The sequence below is a fragment of the Pagrus major genome, chromosome 4 (assembly GCF_040436345.1).
Source record: "Pagrus major chromosome 4, Pma_NU_1.0".
NCBI lineage: Eukaryota > Metazoa > Chordata > Actinopteri > Spariformes > Sparidae > Pagrus > Pagrus major.
This window is the reverse complement of record NC_133218.1, coordinates 16787605-16806427: the sequence shown is the minus strand read 5'-3', so window position 1 is coordinate 16806427 and position 18823 is coordinate 16787605. Positions and strand designations below refer to the sequence as shown.

General features: G+C 39.0%; 2 protein-coding genes across 3 annotated transcripts in view; both read right to left on the bottom strand.

Annotated features, from left to right (window-relative positions):
* The window catches only part of pacsin3 (protein kinase C and casein kinase substrate in neurons 3), a 34471-nt gene extending 26524 nt beyond the window's left edge, over window positions 1-7947 (bottom strand). The window contains exons 1-2 of one of the 2 annotated variants that reach the window (XM_073464129.1): window positions 7561-7947; window positions 2458-2524 (exon numbers count right to left, since the gene is read on the bottom strand). The gene's annotated coding sequence lies outside the window, so the exon portion shown is untranslated. The remainder of the gene's footprint in view (window positions 1-2457; window positions 2525-7560) is intronic. The other variant, XM_073464127.1, reaches the window with a different exon arrangement.
* A 952-nt stretch (window positions 7948-8899) lies between these two features.
* ero1a (endoplasmic reticulum oxidoreductase 1 alpha) lies at window positions 8900-15305 on the bottom strand. Its single transcript, XM_073464322.1, has 15 exons — window positions 15146-15305; window positions 14283-14402; window positions 14071-14154; window positions 13948-13989; window positions 13512-13588; window positions 13172-13245; window positions 12135-12255; window positions 11869-11930; window positions 11751-11777; window positions 11569-11661; window positions 11147-11393; window positions 10821-10890; window positions 9946-10032; window positions 9695-9831; window positions 8900-9463 (listed from the first exon to the last, which is right to left on the bottom strand). The coding sequence occupies exons 1-15, from the start codon at window positions 15215-15217 to the stop codon at window positions 9403-9405; spliced, it is 1374 nt and encodes a 457-aa protein (XP_073320423.1). The 5' UTR covers window positions 15218-15305; the 3' UTR covers window positions 8900-9402.
* Window positions 15306-18823: the final 3518 nt, after the last annotated feature.

The following is an 18823-nucleotide window of genomic DNA, read 5'->3' as shown; positions in this document are numbered from 1 at the left end:
GGAGAGGATCCTGGTTGTTGGTTTACAGAGAAATGGGTCAGGCCAGTGTGGAGGAGGAGGAGGAGGAGGAGGGGAGAGACCAGCTGAGGGAGGGATGAGGAGGAGGGAGTGACGGATAGAGAGGCAGGTCCAGACCTCATAAGCTCCACTGGAAAACTCACGGTCATTAATCTGATTAATGTACACCAACAGTTTCCCTGCAGCCAGATTCGGTCTATATGTTTCTACATATCAAGCAGGTGGAGGCCAGCACGAGTATAAGTCTATAAGCTCCTCTGCTTCAGTATGTCTGCATTCCTGCAGAGTTTCTGAGAGTATGTAGGTACACATCGGGGCCTGGAGGCTTCTAACATCTACAGTATAAACAGAAGCATCTTGTGATACTTTTTTTGCTCCAGCTGCAGTTACTCTGCCAACAGCTGGCCTGAGAAACAGCTGTGTACCAGATCTCTGCTGTGTCTCTTTCCAAAATGAGAGACTCGCTGTTTAAAAAAGGAAAATGATACCATGCTCAAAATTATGATTGCTGTAGGCAAAAATAAACCACACTATGGGCCACAAAAAGCCACCCTTGTGCTGTGTTTTGATAAACAACTATCTGTCCTTTGAAATGGCAACAAGGTACAAACCAGGACTAAAATCTATCTCAAAAAAAGTTTGGAAGTGTTAATGTGTTTTGGACTGAATTACGTAATGGATGAGCTCGGCCACAAGCTGTTTTATTAGACCCGTTTCCATGTTACAACCCACCACAGTGTGTGGCTGAGCTGTAGCTGAAGCTTCTCCAAAATGCCAACCGGACTTGATTATCACTGCTTCTCCAGCACACGGTGTAGTCACAACTACCAAGTTAGCAGATACATGCTGAGTGAAGAGTCAAGACTATAAGAAAGTAAGAAGGAAGAAGTCTCTCTCCATTGTCGCAGCCAGCAGCTTTAAATCTTATGCCAATGTTAAACTGTATACTACTCACTACTTGCATACTACAATATGCATGGATCACACCGTTAACTAAACTTTACATCCAAAAAGGTTTCATTCATGTTTGTTTGTTTTGAATTGTCTAGACATGACTAATCGATTAACACTCCTAGTTTGTGTGATAAAGGTAAGATGAAAGTTTAAAGGTACAGTCTGTCATTTGGTGAAATACACTTATTAGCTTTCTTGCCAAGGGTCACGTGAGAAGATCAATACCACTCTCATGTCTGTATAATAAATACGAAGCTACGCCAGCAGCCAGTTAGCTTAGCTTGGCAAAAATTCTGGAAACAGGGGGAAACAGCTAGTCTAGCTCTGTCCAAAAGCATCAAAGTCCACCCACCAGCAACCCAACAGCTAACTGATTTATATATAGTGTCTTGTTAGTTGAATCAACAGAAAGAAAACGTAAAAGTGTAAAAACATTGGGGTTTTATGGGGTGTTGTGTGCAGCTATTTCCTCCTGTTTCCAGCTATGCTAAGCTCACCAACTGCTAGCAGTAGCTTAATATTTACCATGCAGACCTGACAGAGGTATCAATCTTTTCATCTAATTTCCAGCAAGGAAGCAAATTATTATTACATTCTGATTTTAAGAATGAAGAATTTCTTGTCAAGGTCAAACAGTGACTGTGAAATTCGTCCAATCACATGACATTACAGACAACAGCATGTTGGGGACTCAATACATATTGACGTGTCGAGTACACTGCCAGCATTGCCCTCACAACTCAAACAAACAACAGTTTCACTTTGCGTCTTGTGACCTTGTGAGGCTTCAGAGACATCTGCTTGAGGCACATGTCATTTAAAGACAAGGCTGAAGAATGGGTCATGATTCCTCTTCACTAAGACAACATGGACCCTTCCTACATCTGACTGGACAAAACCACAAGGTATCATGCTTTTGCTTTGGTTTTCCAAACTGGAAAACCATTGCAGCTGTTCTGGAAACTATACACCAATATCTGTTTCTGAATAGAGTAAATGTGAGGTAAGACAAAGGTAGTTCCTCATTTTACATATTCAACACAGTGTATAAATTGTAGATAAGAATTTTGATAGGTAGTGAGCCTTGTATTTAGCTAGGTCTGATACCTATCTTTTCAGGCTAAATCACATTTCAAAGTATGTTTAAAGACTTAAGACTTAGATATCACCTGGTATCAATGAGTTTACAAAAAGATAACAAATCAAGATACTGAGAGGATTATAAGTAGTGTGTGGGAGGTGCGAGCAGAAATCATTGTGTGGAAGTCACATTGTTTGTGCAAAACACAGAAAGCAATTTCGGTAAATCACAAAAGCAACATGTTAAATGTTAAAGTGCTGTCATTAGATGACAGGAGCACAATAAGCATAATGATGAGCAGTGAATACACAACATAAACAGCACACAAACCACATGTTACACAGGAACAAAAAACACTTCACACACTGTTGAAGAATACAGCTCAGAGAGACAGCAGGACTTACCTTATCAGAGCCGAAAATAGAGACGGACAGATGTCCAAACAGAAGACAGCCTTTTGTCTCCGCAGGCCTGAGAGACAGAGAGGGACAGATAGAGAGAGGAGGACCCTCAGGCAGAAGCGACAGCAAAGGGAAAACACACAGAGAGGTTTGTTAGACAGCAGAGCAGCATGCGGTTAGATCCCCCTGCAGACCAACAGCGTTCAGATGAGGCTGGGCCAGCCGCCCGATATATGGCTCAATGGTGGCTGGAAGGTGGCACATTCTGGGAGTCGTGGTGAAATGCCACACATGGAGCTGTAGTGGATGTCTAATGAAACAGCCAGAGACCAGCGGCCCCCATTAGAAGAGGTCAGAGCAGTTAGCTCACACCTCTAAAATTACCTGCCTGGGCAATGAGATGAGAAGGGAGTGTCAGCTTTTAAAAATGTGATTTTTCCATGAGCTGATTTATTAAAAATCACTTTACTTGAAACTTGAGACTTGAAACATGTACAAGGTAGGACATCTATCACAGTAAACCTCAATCATATATGTTTTTATTTTTTAAGTTTTGTAACAGATTAGTATGGAAGACTTAAAACGTTTGATTGTTTTTATTTAGATATTTTAAGTCTTCATATATATTACAGGAAATGTTTTCAAATCAATCCCCACTTCAAAGCAACATTTGACATGTTTCATCCTCATCTTAACAAGAATGCTTTTATGATGACTGGATCACTGTTCTAATTTGACACCAGTTTCACGAACCAGAGCCATGAGCCAAGAGCTGCACCCTCTTTACAACACAAACAGTCAATGCAACGTGTTAGTAATGAACACAGCATATAATAATAATGTAGAAACCCAAACAAGCTGCATCATGACATGAGGTTAGATATTAGAGAACAGTGAGAGGGCAAATGAAGCGTAGCGCAAAGACAGGCCTGTTCCAAGGAAACCAAAGCAGAACATCAATTCACTTCATTTGTCTTTCATGCGAGTGCTTAACTCAGAATTGATGCACTGTTTTTAAATTACGATGAACACCACAACGAGCTGCTGAAAATGAAGAGTGACTCGTTCTGGCTTCAAAAACAAACATTATACTAAACTAAAATATTTCACCTTTAAAGGAATAAGAATAGTCTCATTTTTGTATTCCATGTTTATTTAACGAGACAGCAAATTTGGCCGATAATTACAGAATCCAGTCACGGTTTAAAAGACTGAATGCTAAGTGGGAAAAAATGATCGTGACTCCTTGATTGACAACTAAAAACTTTTTCATGGTCAGTTATCATCATAATAAAGCTGGAATGTCATCTTTTCCTAACCTCTGATACACCATCAATGAAGTGACAGTTGATCTTGTCAGGAACTCAAAGTTGTGAATTACATGTAATTGCAGGTCTTCGCATTAACATTTCACACTCCTACTCTTCTGGTGATCTCACAAGTGTATTGTCTGACAGCCCGAGGCTCTACGTCTAACTGACAACCAACCGTGTGACAGTTCTCCAGTAGAGGCGAGCCGAGGACAGACAACAAAACGAAAGCAGATCTAAGAGAGGTGGAGTACAGCAGACTGAAAGAAAAGGACAACTCAGCCTTGTTCCCACACACACAGCTGCACTCCCAGCTCATCTCTAGCTCTAACCATAACCACATCAGGGAGGCCATGTTGGGCCAGAACCGCCTCCATGCCAGCTCTGCATCCAGCCCTGTAGCCTTCAAGCACGACGCAGGCTGGGGCTGGCTTGGCACAATCTGTTGCATGTCACAGGCAATATGGCCAAAGATTAATCCAGAACCTGCTTCTCCTGCTGCTCACATTTGACTCCAGCCTGACCGCGTTAAGCCTCGCTGTCTAGAAAATGCAACACAGAAATCCCAGGAATTACATTTCCTAACATAATACAGCTTTAACCAAAACTTCCTGAATGCAGGTTTCTAAGAAATAGAGCTGAAATTATTTTTTTAAGGAAATATACAAAACGTGAAGATTACAGCCTCTCAAATGTGAGGATTTGTTGCTTTTCCTTAACGCTGAACATGACATCTGAAGTAAATTAATTTCTAGATTCTTATTTTTGTCATTCTAGGCTCTTTCCGCTTTGTTCGTATGTTATTACATTCATTCCTCCTGATCTATTAAAATGTTTTTTGTATAAATCAATTTCATAAAAAGGTTTTTAGAGGCGCATACTATAGTAATAGTACTATACTATACTATAATCTCTATGGTTTTGCATCTTTCAGGTCATTTTAGGTACTCTTTTATGTCATAACTGCCTTCCTAATGGGAAATAATTAATACTAATGTTTGCTAACATATTATCATAAAGTAAGAAATTGTGATGGGGAACAAAATGCACATGCACATATTGTTAAAACTTCAGCTGGGTTTTAAAACTCTTTGAATGTGACAAGAAAAAAAAGAAAACCAACGGTCCTACTGTCCCGGGATGCACTCCTTAAGTTTTTGACATCAGGTGTTGCTTTGTTAAGTTTTAATTTTAAAAAAGCACAGGCAGGTGAGTGAGCCAACCAGAAGAGAGCTCACAGACTGGGAGGGAGTTAACGTTCAGCGTTGACATATTTCATGTCTGCATGAAATTCCACTTGCTTGGCAGGATTTGAAGCCTGCAGCTTGGGAAAGTTTCTACCTGCCTGCCTGCCCCGCCCCTCTATTCATTGTACTATGATATATGCTGCTTGTCAGGAACTCCAAAACTCAGATTTCTGTCAATGATCATCTGATGAAACCTTTAGTGGTTAGAAATTATTCAGAGGAGTTTTATGTCTACTCAACATTCACACAAAGCATGAAAACAAATGGTAATTATTCTCGTTTGCCATCATACAGGCTCAGATTCACAAAGCCTTTTTAACTAATTTGATGGTTTGAGGTCTGTAAACGGTCTGCTTTTCCAAAGTCAAGAAATGTTGCTACTTCGATGTTTTGTTGAATGAAACCACGTGACCATAATTACGCAAAACCGAAAACATGACCAATGATGGTAAATTAGAACACATCTGAGGGAGTTTTAAAGGGCCACAATTAGTCACATTTTCCATTACTTTTATGAGGAAAAGTGGCAAATACATCCTAATTCAGAAGCGATGTACTTTTTGGTGACTTGAAACCTTAAATTTCCATTACACAACATCTCTTAAATAATACAGTTAAATCACATGAAACTGTTTAACAGAGGAAGGCAACTTAAAGTGTCAGACCCACAAAGAATTATCCCCTAACTCTGCAGCTTTATAAAAAACACACTTCCCTCTGTCTTTAATTATTGTATTGGCATACTTGGCCTCATTCACACTTACCAAGACTGGGCCAGTCATCTGCTTTGACCTGCATTTCACATAAATTGTTTTAACTTATTTCTGCTCAGAATATTGAAAGTTTGTATCTCAAAATGAGCCAGACAATAAGCCTCTAGGCTTCTTGGATCTGTCACCACCTCTGTTGTTACTATATCACTCCTTTATTTTGTTGTAACCTGTTATCTTACTGAGACTATTCAAATTTTAGGTTCTGTTTTTATCCAGTTGACTTGCGTGTTGTGTATATGCAAATAAACACACAACAAACAAGTCAACTGTACACTACCTCAACAGCACACTGCAGCAGACAGTAAGTAGCAGTAACAAGCTGGTAAACATCTTTTGGCAGCTAAAGAGACATTTTTTCTCAAGAGTTGGTGGAGACTAAAAGAGAGCTATAAGAAGAGTGACTATAGGACTTCTTCATGAGATGGACACAAACATAACTACAATGGGATGGCAATGTTGCTCAGTATTTGCTGGGCACTGAGCAAAATTGGACAACATATTAGCCATAAAAACTTGATGAGCTAACAGAATGTGAAAAATCACTCTTTAAAGCCAAAAGTTAAAAACTATTCCTTTAATTAAATTCAATCTGGAAACGGAAAATAACTACCTCTAAAAATGTTCTGTACACTGCACAAATACCGGTATGTAAGTTTTTTGTCATATTTTGATAATGGAAAATTAAGGGGAGTCTGTACGGATAGGAGCAGTAACCTAAGCTAGCAGCACATCTTTAAAGCTAACTGGCTAAGGCTCACGATGATAAAGTTAACCTGTGTTTACTAACAACTGCCAGCTAAGGGCTCGAGTCCACATAGCGTTTTTTGTTTGGTTTTTTTCGGACAGAAAAGCGCGAGCAAAGTGAGAGAAATAACACTGCACATGCGTCCTGTCTCTATGACAACAATATCTTGACAACCGCTGCTGTATGATCGACACTGTCCCTTTGTGGTTTACTATCCGTTTGTTTTTTATTTGACATTGGGACATCAGAGCAAGGAGGATGTGGGTGCAGGACATGATCCATAGGAGACAAAAATACTGTGAATATTATGGCCAGGAAGAAGAAAAAGAGCGACAGTGTCGTCACCAGCGCCTATCGGGAACGTTGAGGGATTTCAACTCAAATACTGAGTGCTATATCGTCTGCAAATGGATCGATATAGCTCTTAGTATTACCTTGACCGAGAAGACTGAGAACCTTAATTAACATTTTCAATTCAAAACTCCTGTTAGTTTGTTTAGTGATTATTTCTGCCCCCTACTGGTAATAAATATTCTAATGCAGCTTTAAAATATTACCTTTGGTGAAGAACAGCCCCTGTAATGTTCTGTATACTTTACGAGGTCTATATTTGGGGGATTTTGATCATAATACAGAGTGTGCAGTTTTCCAAAGAGCAGACACAGGCTAGCAGTCGTGTCTTTGGCGCTAACGTTAGCTCTTGGCGACTTATCAATACATTTTAGATATTATTGTAATGAGGGATACTTCTCGAGCCATTTTCTTTACAGGTTAATATAAAAACAGAAGCGTTATCCACGCGGCATGTGGGATAAATTGACAAGAATCTGAAAAAGCTAATAAATTATAGCTAGGTGTAAGCTAGCTTCGGTGCCAACTGTCACTTTTTGGCAGTTGAGGACAGCTCGGTTGGCGACTGTGCGAAAGTTACTGACGTTACACACGCAGTAATATGTAACGACATATAAAACAGGATTACAAGCGTGCTGGGTGTCAACATGTGCTGGCTGCACACAGGTGAGCTCTCTTACCTGTTTCGCTCCGACCTGGAGTCACAAACCAAGCCCCAAAGCAGCAGAGTCTGACCGCCTCTCCTCTCACACTGACAGTTTCACACTCAGACGTGTATCTTCGCTTAAAAACACGGCAGTAAGTCCTCTTTTCAAGCCTCCACAAACTGCGACATGTTGCGAGTTTACTCCACCGTCACTCGTCGGTCCCCCACAGCCATTTATCCGATGAGAAGATCCGACCTGAAGTCCTCTGGAGGAAACTCACCGTGTTTTTCCTGCTCTCCTCGGTTAAAACTGAAGTTGGACTTCCCGAGAGAAGAGCAGGAATAAAGAGTAAAGTGTGTTTGTCTTCTTCGGAGGGGAATGAGAGGCAGTTTTCGGCTGTTAGGTAATAAGTGTCTTCCCCCTCCGATGCCTACTGGCGTCTCTGTGTAATCAGATGCTGCTCACCACAATATCCATTCATCCTATTACACAGTTTAACCCTTCACTGTCTGCGGACAGGCTTTATGCTGCCTTCATGGACCGTCGGACAAACCGCAACTACAGGCTGGAACAACTGTAAACATGACGAGTCACCTGAATACAGGAAAAAAAAAAATACAGTGAGTTGAAAATATCATGCATGATATAGTTATGCATTGTTCAAATTATATTAGATGTTTAAACATTTATTTAATTAATAAATAATAGTTCAAATCACGCCAAATCAGGCCTAAAAGCTAACATTGTCATTAATAGTTGATATTTGAAAATATTCAATGTATACGCTCATTATTGTATGCCTGCAAGATAAATGAGCTTGTAAAAAAACAATATATTTGTATAATCTGCATGTCCCCTTACTTTCAAACACAGCAGCACTTAAATGATTCATAATATTGGAAATATATTACACATAAATTTTTCTACAAGATAATTCATCTTATACTTTGAAGATAAATTAGATAAATTGGCTTGTTAAAAAAAGAGAGAGCGAGAGATAAATAACTATAACCTTCCAAACTAAATACAGGCTAGTAATTAGTGGATTATTTATTTCCCAACTCCTCACTCTGCGTTTTCAGTCCTAAAACAGATTTAGATTATGTATTTTACATTTTGCCCTCATGGCAGGCTTTCATTTAATTAAATGTTCTCATTTTATATATATATATATATATATATATATATATATATATATATATATATATATATATATATATATATATATATATATAAAGATAAACATGGAAGTTTGTGTTCTCGAGGTGTAACTGAACGCACCATTAACCCAGAAAGACCCACTGATAGAAGTGGGTTAATGCACGCAGGCACGCACACACGCATACATACACACACAGGCAGAGGTCATGAACTTGTGAAAACGTGTGATATTTATTTAAAAAATCATCTATAAATGAAACAAATATATTAATTTAATTCCCACACAGTTAACACTTTAACACACTGTACATTTACTTGTTTACTTGACATTGATTTTCCAAAGCAATTACTGAAGATTTTGCATTTAGCAGTAAAAATGTGTTAACTTTACAAACAGCGCCATCCTCAGGATGCCACAAAATCACAAAAACACTGGCCACCGTACTGAAATGTGTCTGATTAGGTAAAACTAGTAATCAGTTCAAACATGAAAATTATCTGAAATAATTTCATTGATCAAAGCATGTTTTCATATAAAGAAGCACGTTCTCTTTAGTCTCTCCTAACAGCTGAAACTATTACAGTTTCACTCAACAAAACAACCTAAGACAAAACAAACACCTGGAAGAATGTTTAAATATTGGCAGAGGTGTGACTTCATTCACCACAGAAAGATAAACTCAGAGCTGATCCTTCGTCATGCTGAACTGACCGTCACCGGTCCTCTGCTAGCAGCGATCTGAAGTTCTTCAGCTCTCTGATGCTTGTGGAAATCCTGTGGGACATTTCATGAAGAGGTAGTAATCAGAGGGGGGAGGTGTACACACGAGGAAACAGTAACAGAAATGTGATTTCGGCTCACACAGTGTTTACACAATTAGAATGTGAATATTTGCAGTTTCTTATTTTATATTCTACAGTATTTATGTTAGCTTTCTCTGAAAACAAAAGTTACTTATTTTACAGACGACAGAAGTTCACACATGATGCCGACAGACTCTCTCACCTTCCAAAGGCGTTGAGCAGGGAGACGATCTCCTGTCGGCTGAGCTGGAAACTGGGTCGCTGGTCGCTGGATGCGGGCAGAGCTTCAATCTGTCGCTCTGAAAACAAAATCTTTAGTGATGTTCCTAATCCCTGAGTCTGATGGGAGAGAGAGAGAGAGAGTGGCAGAGATCACAACAAAGCAGCAAATCACAACACAATACATAATAACCGTTTGACTGACAGCAGATCGTATTGTAACAAAGCACTCGCCTGCAGTTTCCCCCACAGTCGACACTTGAAGCAGCCCACACAGTCCATGATCCTGGAGATGTTGAGGAAGGCCAGCCTGACGTCCTCCTGATGTCAACACAGCAGAAGAAAACAAACTTATCTCATTTTGAAGGCCGAAAGAAAAATGAAATGAAAAGAAAAATAGGCTGGACCTGTGTGACTTCTCTGCATATTACAGTGCAATGATTAAACTGCAACTTCAGTCAATATTCCAATAACAGTCTGGAGTGAATCTGTGAGCTCACTCTAAATGCTACAGATCCCAGCGATGAAGACATAAAATCTCTCGATGGCAAGAAGAATCACTGATATCGATCAGCCTTTTGGAATTCTTGGCTCTAAAACACACCAAACTAGTCCTTTAGTCAGTTCTCTTCTCTTGTTTAGTGAGTAAATGGGTATATAAGCTTAACCCTGTGAAAATGTACCTCCCATGGGCGGCCGCAAACTGGCTGTGGGAGATTGATGTTAGAATGACGACTGTTTAAAACTGATCCAAGCACTCATTCTTTTGCAGCTGAGAGCTAAGCTAAGTCTTTGAGGCCATCACCTTATACACTTTCATTATGTAATTATGTTGCATGTGCACTATCCATGTTTGAAAAATGTCTTTGCACTCTGTTCATAAAAATGAGCATATCTCAAAAACACAGGTAAAATAACTAAAATAACTTGTTTTAGCTGAGATTGTACAGATTTTAGGGAAATGAAGCATTTGAAGCAGTCCTGCCATGTCCACAAAAGCCTTGTTTGATAAATTCAGTAGTAACATCTTTGAATAAGAAGTCATCAGTCTGTCCGTGACTTTGTTTCTACAGTTTACATGTTCAACTGAGTTTTAGAAGGTTGCCGACCTTCAGTTTGGCCGCTTCCTTTTCATCCCCAGCAAACAGAGACGTCTCATCAAAGTGCAGCGGGAACGATCTGGAGGAAAAAGTTGGGTTTTTAGTTATACAATAAATATATGACGGCAGCACAGTAAACCACACTAAAGAGAAGTGACAACATTTTAATGACATTCAATGACATTAGGGTGCTCCCACTCCAAGTGCTTTAATAAAATGAATCATTAAGATTTCACAGGAAACTTCAAATAAACTAAAAGTAATTGCATAAAAAGAGAAATGAAATAAAAAAATAACATAAAGATATATGGAGACAAACTAATAAAATGACTGACCTGGCCAGCTGCAGGATGTGCAGCAGCAGCTCTTTGTGTTTCTGGTCCTCCTCTGGTCGGCCAGTGTACAGCTGGAAGGACTGCTGCTGGAAGAACGGCAGAGCTTTGGCCAGCGCTCGCAGCTCTATCAGGTACAGGAAGTAAAGGTTGCGCAGCCTCTTGGGCCCCTCTCCGGCCGTCAGCTCCGAATCGAAACGCTGTCTGAACTCTGACACGTTGTGACCCCAATTCTTCTGAAACCAGCTGTCTGGAGGGGTCAACAGAGAGAGAAGGAAAGCAGAGTTTAACATGAAGCAACCGACAGCAGGCGCCTGTTTTAGTTAAGTTTTGTCTAAAAGAAATCCTGATTCTTCACTCCTGACAGAAAAGAATAGGGTGAATAAATGGCTGAATGAGACAGTGAGGGCGTTGGCATGTCTCACCATCCAACAGGTATCTGGCGCTGAGGTGTATGTTGATGCTGGAGTGGAGGCCTGAGATGAGCCGGTAGAAAGCCCTCTTCTCCACACACTGACCTGAGAGAGGCACAACCAGAGAGAGCTGACAGGAAACTGCACAAAAACACTCCACTCTGTCGATCTTCTTCAGGTGAGACTCAGCTTACCTTCCAGCCAGCTGTAGAAGGTCCTCGCTGTAATAAATAAAACCAATGATGTTGTTTATAGACACAGGGATAAAACTGACAGCTCAGATGGTGCAAGATGACGTTAGAGACCACTTACCTTCACTTCCTGAGCTGCTGTGGAACGAGTTGGGATTAAGTGGACGCCTGACAGTATACGGCCTGTGAGGGGGGAGTGAAGGTAAAACACAAACACACACTTCTGCTTCATTTATCAGTTAGATCGAGTCAAACTTTGAGCATGTTAACAAGCTGGCATTAACATTTAGCTTCTACAGCCTCACAGAGCTGCGAGCACGACTGTGGACTCTTGTTTTAACTGTGCTTTAGAGTGGAAGCTCCTCGTTTTCAATTGTGAGTGTTTACTTGAAGCAGTTCTCCTCATAGATGCTGTTCCAGATCTGCCAGGCCTCTGGTCCTCTGTAGCCTGTGAAGCGCTCCGGGTTCAGCAGCAGGTCGACGTACTGGGAGTCCGGTGACTCCTCGTCTGGGAAACAGCAACACTTTAGTCAGCTGCGAGTCTCTATTACAACATCTTAACTGTCAGCAAAGTGTGATCCAAATCAAAGAAACCTGAAGTAAAGGGTGGAGGAACATGTGAAGCATGTGAAGCAGCAGGTGGATAGTCTGATTTATTCAGAATAAAAGATTTACACACTAGCGTAATAATAATCCGCCAAGGTTGAGTACAGTGCTTCACAGGCGATGTCCTCATTGTGTGAAGCACTTTGCGTTACTTTGCTGTATCAAAAGTGCTACACAAATAAAGTTTGATTGATTGATAGAAACAGATGAAGTGTTGTGAAATCTAAATACAAAGGAATTCATTTGTTATTTGTTATTACCTCAAACTTATACATTCATTGTTGTCATACATTGCTTTTCATCATGTTCCCTAAAAATATTCGCAAATTACTTTTTGCTCTTTCAGTAATGTTTTCCTAAAAATTGATTAAACATTAAGCCACTTAAAATAAGCTGCATTTTACATTCCAATGTACATATTGTTTCCATTTTAATTTCCAAAAACCTGTACATGTTCCCTTAAAAACACATTAGTCAAATGATTTAATTTACTTTTCAGTTATGTTCCCTAAAAACATTCCTCCCATTATGTTAACAAACAATTACATTTTTTAATCAGGTCCCCTGAAATATGAATTATTCAACATTGTGTTTCCTTAAATACATTGTATTATATTTCCAACAAAATATTATTTTCTCTCAATTAATTTTTTCATATTTCTATATTTTCATGAAACAATTGGTGTAGTTCATCATCATCTCATTTGTTCCCACCTTATATTTATATCTGGAGTATAGCAAAGTCACAAATTTATCTACATTAAAATAAGTTTCTTTGTTCATTCAGTCATTTGTTCAGCTGATGGAGTGAATATTACCGTCAACCACACAGAAGCGTTCGGACTCGTCGTCGTGTTTGCTCCAGTTGAGCAGAGCCTCTCTGGTCTCGTCACTGGAAAAGAAAACAGTCACCATCACTGTACAAGCCCAGAGGTCAAAGGTCACACCGGAGGTTAAAGCTGTTGGGATGCGGTCGTTTTGTCTCCACAGCTGAGTCAGAACTGATTCAGAACATCGTTTTAAGGTGTTGTGACATCTCTACATGTTTTGTAGTGATACCATGAACATTCATATTCATTCACATGAGCCTGTATTAATGTGTGTAATGCCTTTAATGTTGATCTTTTGATTAATCTTTTATTATCTAGATCGACTCACCTTAAAGAGACATCTACAGCTCCAAGATGCTTCGCCTGCTCACATTCAACCAGCTGCTCGTTTGCTTCTGCTGAATACTGAATACACACACACACACACACACACACACACACACACACACACACACGCACATTAAAAGACAACATGATTGCATACATTTTCTCTCAGTCGAGGTTTGTTTTCTGTGTCATATTTTTCCTGTAGTAAATCATAAACTGTTTACAGAGTGGAATCATTATTGACTCTTGTTAATTAAAATTTCAACAATAAAAAATGGACTGAAAGCAGCACTGAGGGGTGAAACCAGGAGGGAAAGACCTTGTTTCCTTTCTCATTACACACTAGATTATCACCAAACTGATGATGTGATGTTGAACTTCAGAAAAGTCTGTCAGTGATGACACAAACAGCCTGAAGCCGATCCCGACGGACTCACCTTGTTGTGGGAGGACGATCGGATCCCCTCTGGCACCTCGTTCTGAAAGCAGACAGAGTTTCAGTCAGCCTGATGTGAATAAAGCTGATGAGACAGGCGAGGTAGAGGAGAGGAGGAACTCACAGGAGAGCAGGGCTTCACTTCACAGTGCCTCAGACCACAGTGACTGCTGACCGTCCAGAACGGACACGGCTTGTTCAGGTTCACCTGCGGAGGATCAAGTCCCAACACAAGTGGTTAATCTAATCACTGTGTGTGTGTGTGTGTGTGTGTGTGTGTGTGTGTGTGTGTGTGTGTGTGTGTGTGTGTGTGTGTGTGTGTGTGCTGTGTCTGACCTTGTAGAACCTGAAATAGTCAGACTCCAGTAGAGTTTGAAGTTTGGGGAACAGCTGGTCGTTGTTGAAGCCATCGATGGTCTCCACATCACAGGCGCAGTCCTCCAGATCACCTGTGACCTGCGTTAGATGGAAAACACAAACTAACTGATTATCTTCTGAGCATTTATTATTCACACAGAGAAACTGAGCTTTAATCCACAGGATTCGTATACAAAGGCACAAATTGTCCCTTTTTTTTGAGAAACTGAGCAAGAGTTTAAACAGGAAGTTAGACAGTAAGTAGTGAGTTTCGTGAACACGTATTAAAGAGATTACCAGCTATTTACTGCATGCTTATTGGAAAACAGCTGAACATTACTATTAAATAACACTGGGTTCATTTCCAGTTAAGTTTGAGGTGATTACTGGGGTAATTTGGGAGTTATTTAAAAATAGATTTCAAATATGTTACTTCATTATATCACCAAGTTACCTTGAAATGTGTGGACCTGTGAAAAGAGGTGGTACAGATTAATTATAGAGAATTTACCTCTAGTAGTTTTGTGCCAATGGGTTTATTGTAAGGTCTAATGTACCTTTCATTATGTACACATGTCAAACAGCGTATAATGAAATTCTCTCCTCATGTTTGATACACTGATGTGGTTGACTCTTTAGTGGAGGCAGCTGTCTGGTTTCCAAGTGATTTATTTACACCTGTCACCTATAATAGGCACCTTAACACAAAACATGCACTCACCTTTTAGTGTGACATTTTAACAGAACAAAGTAGATGTCTTGTACTAAGTGTAGAAAATACCATTACAACAGAATATTGAACATGCTGAATAAAAAGTTAATGATCTTTGTTCATGGCTCACCTGACAGAAACACCTGCTGTCTGCTGATCCGGACACCTGGAGGAGGAGGAGCAGGGCGACCACCAGCTTCATCGCGACCTCTCTTCTTTAAAAAACTATCAAACACTCTATGTATGTTCAGTGTGTGTGAGGAGAGCTTCAAGGAGCAGCAGCTGGGCGGAGGCGGAGATATGATGTGTAATTTTGCTTCCTGATCAGTCGCTTCCTGTCGTTTCCAATCCGCTACGTGTGATACGTGACTGGTCGATCAGACTCACATCACTCCAGTCTTCATGATGTGTTCATATTTAAACATGTGTCATCTGTTTTTAGGATTTTGTTTTTTTTTTATTTTTTTAAAACTGGAAGTGTATTTTCTTCCTGTTCGCTCACAAAACAGTCCGACTGAAACCTTCAGTGTGTTCAATTATTTCACGGCAGGATAATGAGAGTAATTCCAGGAGATAAAATGTTAAAAAAAAAAAAAATGTCTTCAGGTGTGTTTCTAGCCAGACTCAGTTCATTTTCCTGCTGTTTTAAATGTTTGAGTTTATGTTGAGTGTTCAGTTTCAAAGTCCATGTGATGCAGTACAGTGAGTGAGCCACACGGTGGAGCTAAAACACTTTATTTATCCACAAACATGTAAGAATGATTTTTCTCTTCATCACTAATAACAGTAGGCTGATATTATGTGACTATAATCTGTCAGTATGATAAGTCAAGAGTTTATGATAATAAAAAATACTACATAAAAGTCACCAACATATGTAACCAACTATAATCTAACAACCGAGTCTGTGTTAAAAGAGAAAACAATAATAATAATAAAAAACATCATTTCAGTTTTTTGTTTATTTGCATTTATAGGCTTTATTTTTTAAATAGGCCACCTATGTGTGCAAGTCTTCCTTTTTCTCTGTAAAAAGAAAATGTTTTACAGACATGTACCGTAAATAAACACAGCATTTTTTCTGTCTTTTGTATAATGGCAGAATATACCTGTACAATATGGGAAAATCCCTTTTTTTAAAAAAAATTAGCCTACTGTAAAAGTATGATCAAAGTCTACCCTTTTATAATAGGACAATGCTTTAACTTTAAGGGTGGTATTAAGTAGTTTTTCCTGCAGAAACACAGTGTTCACTGCAAAAACATGGTTATTTTCAATAAGTTGTAAAAGACATTATAGTGACCATTTCTTTAAAAACTTTTCTTTATCATACTGTAAAAAATGTACTTTGACAAGCGTATGTTATAGATTAATTCAATAATTCTATTTAAAAAAAACATAATTATGCTGTTCTTTAATAGATAATAACCTTCAAATTGCAGAGTTGAAATGTTTTTAAGTGAGGAACATTTTTTAATTCTGCTAATAGCCGACAGTAAACAAAAAAACTGAAGAAAAGAAAAGCTGAGTTGTCCCTGGTGGGAGTTTATATGAGGAGACCTTTTTCCTCATTGATGGAGTACTTAAGTGATCCATGAAGCATAACTGTGGCTTTCTTTGGTTTCCTTGACTGGGTCCCATAAGTCTTTCATTCATTTATTATCCCTTTCGTCTGGGGTATTCTGCATTTTGGGTATTTGTGGGAAATCATATTGAAGATTACATCATCTGTTTCCTTGACATGTCAGATTTTGAGGATGTTTGAAGAGCCCTCCAACATCCTGGACTGCTGTGAGCTCCCTCTGCTGGAGGATATTCACTCTGTGGCTGAATGAATCTGCTGAGAGAAGGAGCAACTAACAGGAGGGATAACAGGAAAGCACACTGACTGCATTGAAACTCACTGAAAGATGAGTTGTGTTACAAAGTCAACGGGAGAGGTGGAGGGAGAGTTCAGATTGATGTAAAAACATCTGCATTATCTTGAAAGGCCATTATTTAGGCTACACTGTTTGTTTTGTATACCTGCATTTGACTTTTAGAATAAAGTGCAGACGTATAGGCTGACAAAACAAAAACAAAGATGAAGTGTACAATGGCCTCTGTGTATACATCGTTTAAGCTGATCTAGGTGGCTTCTATATGCTTATTAAAATGTAAAAATTGCTAAATTTATTTGTAAAATCTTTATCTTCAAAGTCCCTCATACGGCCATCTGATAATACTCAATAATACCCTCCAGTAGTGTGTGGTGTCAGAAGTATTCAGACAAGTAAAAGTCAGTTTACTACACCATAGAGTAGTAACTTTAGAACATGTAAATGTCTGGACATTGTACATAAAAGCACAGAAATGTTACTAGAAACGCACATCCTCTCAGAGTGTATTATTACATATAACACATTATGGCAATATTATTAACATGTAAACAGCATTTTAATGTTGCTGGATGAGGTGGAGCTCATTTTTGGTGATTTAATGTTACTGTGCTGTTTATAGACTTTATACTGATACAGTGTCAGCATACATTGCTGTATATACTCAGTGCTGTAAAATGTACCCAAAAGTCATATGTAATATAAGTAAAGATATCTTGTTAGAATGTTACTTTGGTAAAAGTGAAAGTCACCCATACAGATAGTACTTGAGTAAAAGTCTTGAAGTGTCTAATATAAAATCTACTCAAGTATCCAAAACAAAAGTAAGTTATACATATATTTACATATATTGTATACTATGGGCTGACTGATTACCTTGTCGAATATTCAGGATTTTTCTGATTATCATAACCAGTGTTGTTTTTAATCCACTTGCCGTTAAATTAATAAATAATAAAAAAGACTTATTTGGCTCTGATGCAGCATGCAATCTGCAAAGTAACTAGTAATTAAAGTTATCAAATAGAGTAAAAGTACAATATTTGCCTCTAAAATGTAGTGGAGTGGGAGTATAAAGTAGCAGAAAATGGAAAAAATTAAGTAAAGTGCAAGAATGTCAAAATTGTACTTCAGTAGAGTACTTCAGTAAATTTACTTAATTACAGTCCATCACTGGAGGCCTATATACTGATGTATTGCAGCAGATTAAAGTACATTTCTTTACTTTACTTTCTCTTGAATGAACGGGTTTGACTTAACATAATGCCGTAATGTAGTACTTTAACTGTGTTGTATTACTCAGTTAGATGATCTGAATACTTCTACAACTGCATCCAGGTGAAGTAAAGACATTATAGGTGGAGTGGGGACTTTACTGTGAATCATATTCAATTAGCTCATCACATGTTTTAAAATGTAAAATTATTATTATTAAGGAACCAGTAGCCTAACTATAGCTTTGACATAAATGTAGTGGAGTAAAAAGTATAATATTTCCATCTAAAATGTAGGGTAGTGGAGTAGAAGTAGAAAGAAAGGGAAAATGGAAAGATTGCAGTAAAAGTAAACATCACAAGTGTACTTTCCACAGCTGCTCAACACAGTATGTGATGTTTAAACATTGATCTCCATCTCTGCGGACTTTATTAACAATGGAAACGTTTCCTTTTCTTAGTTTCGTCGCTCCTCTCCCCCTCCTCTCTTTCTCCTGCTCTCTCTCTATTTTGGTGCTTCCTCGCGCTGCCAAGCCCCTGACGTAATGCTCCGCTGTTAATGATTAGCATGTGGAAACGAGCAGCGCGAGCCTCCCTGCGTCAAGGCGTCCGGAACGTAGCCGGAAGTTGACCGGTACTGCCTTCAAAATAATAGCGTTGACTTTTTGTCAAACTGTTTTCAGAGGTCGCACAAATCAATAAGCACCAAAATAGTAA

Excerpts from the sequence above, each read along its gene's own strand:
- ero1a (XM_073464322.1), bottom strand. The coding sequence starts at position 15,217 with ATGAAGCTGGTGGTCGCCCTGCTCCTCCTCCTCCAGGTGTCCGGATCA. Across the intron at positions 14,155-14,282 it reads ACTATTTCAGGTTCTACAAG|GTGAACCTGAACAAGCCGTG; the intron begins GTCAGACACAGC and ends GATCCTCCGCAG. Across the intron at positions 13,990-14,070 it reads AAGTGAAGCCCTGCTCTCCT|AACGAGGTGCCAGAGGGGAT; the intron begins GTGAGTTCCTCC and ends GTCTGCTTTCAG.